The sequence below is a fragment of the Penaeus monodon genome, chromosome 34 (genome assembly GCF_015228065.2).
Source record: "Penaeus monodon isolate SGIC_2016 chromosome 34, NSTDA_Pmon_1, whole genome shotgun sequence".
Taxonomy (NCBI): Eukaryota; Metazoa; Arthropoda; class Malacostraca; order Decapoda; family Penaeidae; genus Penaeus; species Penaeus monodon.
Genome location: NC_051419.1, coordinates 2579160 through 2580989, shown reverse-complemented (window position 1 = coordinate 2580989; position 1830 = coordinate 2579160). Strand labels below are relative to the sequence as shown.

The window sequence follows — 1830 nt, the reverse complement described above, 5'->3', positions numbered from 1 at the left end:
TTTTAAAATGTCAACATGTAAGCCTCATCATTAAGAGTTTAAAATTCTGATTACTGAACATTGGACACACTGTTTATACTTTTCTGCTCCCTGGTCTCAGCTGAGCCTGAACCCTTTATCCTGAAATTTTTTTCTGGACTTCATTAGATTTATATAAAAGATGAGATATTTATTTTTCCTGATTTTTGACGCATTTCCTTCTCTTCAGAATGGCTTAACATCGACAATGGAAGTCACCGTTTGCTCACAGGATGGAGAAGTGAGTCTCAACTTTATCCTTCCCGAGGGACTGACGGAGGAAACATGTTCGACGAGCCTTGTGTGTGCCTACCAGGTAACTTTATATGTCAAAGGTTTCATTGTCAGGAAAATGGGGCTTTGGTCACGTAAAAGACATTAGTGAGTGTATGATTTTTTTCCTGTCATCCTTTTCTCTTTCCCTTTTCTGTTTCCTTCTTGATTTTCTTGCCTCTTTCTCCCCCTTTTCCTTCCTCTTTTCCTTTACCTTTTCCTTTTCCTGTTTCCTACCCCCCTTCCTCTTTCTCTCCCACTCCCTCCCCCTCTCCTGCTTTCTCCTTCCCCTCTTCCTCCCTTTCTTATTATCTTTTCCTAAATCTACAAGACCCCCTTTTCTCTTGCTAATTTCATCTCCATTTCCCCTCCACTTCCCTTTCTCTGCCTTTATCTTCCGCACTTTCTCTTTCTTCATCTTTCTTTTCTTCTCTTCTTTTTTATCATTAATACTTCCTTTTCATAATAATTTAATTACATTTTGTTTCATAATTATATCAGTACCTAAATTTTAGCTCTTGCAATTAAAAACTCTTCCTCTAGTTTCTGACAAAAATCCAAATTCCAGGCTTGCCAAGAGAATGGACTAAACCCAGTGTGGCTTCCGTCAGCAGAATGCGTCAAACTTTCCCCCACCAAGCAAGATGTTTTTGTCTGTGATCCCTTCGAGGGAGAAGCTTTTAAGCACTTAACAGAAGGTGGCTTTAAGTGTGTGTAAGTATTTTCATGAAGTATGAGTAAGTGGCATTAACCCTTATACACCCTGGGCTCTGTTTACATTTGTCTCTGCTGTAAACACCCAAGAGGTACTATTTAAATCCATGCTTCCACTGGTTTAACTGTTGTATGGTCTAGGGTTGGCATTGAGCCTAGGACTCATCCATGGTAACTAATTGAGCTGGAAAATATTCAGGATCAGTTTTGAGGAGTTCTAAATTATTGGTGAATAGGGTGCACTGTGTTCCAGGGTCAGGAAATGTTATACCTGGTGATCACACCTACAGCAAGTCAAGATTGTTTGTCAGAATTTTGTCAGATGACTCTTGGGACATCCCCAACTTGTCATATTTGAAGAGCTGTCACTCTCCAGTATTCCATAGCTATCCTGAGGGTAAGGTCAGGGTTCTGTGGTGTGGTCCAGGTTTATGGTCTCCCTAGTCCTGGGTTGTCTTAGAGGGTGTCTCTACTATCCATGAATTTTATGACCCAATATCTGAGTGTGGCATGCCTAGAAAAACCATCCCACAGTGTGTTCATTGTGTCCTCATCAATAACAGGTAAGAGTCATGCTTTTCATGTCATGAAAAAAAATTGTCAGGGATTAAGAACTTGGTTAGAAAAATCAGATTATTTGGCAGATTGTGTTGGTAAGGTTCCATAAGCCTACTTCACTGCTTTCTGGGTGAAGCTCAGAACTTATTAGTCAACCCACATAAATTGCCATCATACTTGAAACACTTATGTGTGTAATTCATTCTTTTTTTATATGCTTGTTTGTAGCAATATATGTTTAGGAAATACATTTTTTTTTATATTGGT

General features: G+C 39.2%; 1 protein-coding gene across 4 annotated transcripts in view; it reads left to right on the top strand.

The window, feature by feature from the left end:
- The window catches only part of LOC119594519 (DNA topoisomerase 2-binding protein 1-like), a 27100-nt gene that overhangs the window by 3354 nt on the left and 21916 nt on the right, over positions 1 to 1830 (top strand). For all 4 annotated transcript variants that reach the window (XM_037943553.1, XM_037943550.1, XM_037943551.1 and 1 more), the window contains exons 2-3: positions 209 to 334; positions 860 to 1005. In XM_037943553.1, coding sequence (XP_037799481.1) covers positions 227 to 334; positions 860 to 1005 — 254 coding nt within the window. In that variant the 5' untranslated portion in view covers positions 209 to 226. The remainder of the gene's footprint in view (positions 1 to 208; positions 335 to 859; positions 1006 to 1830) is intronic.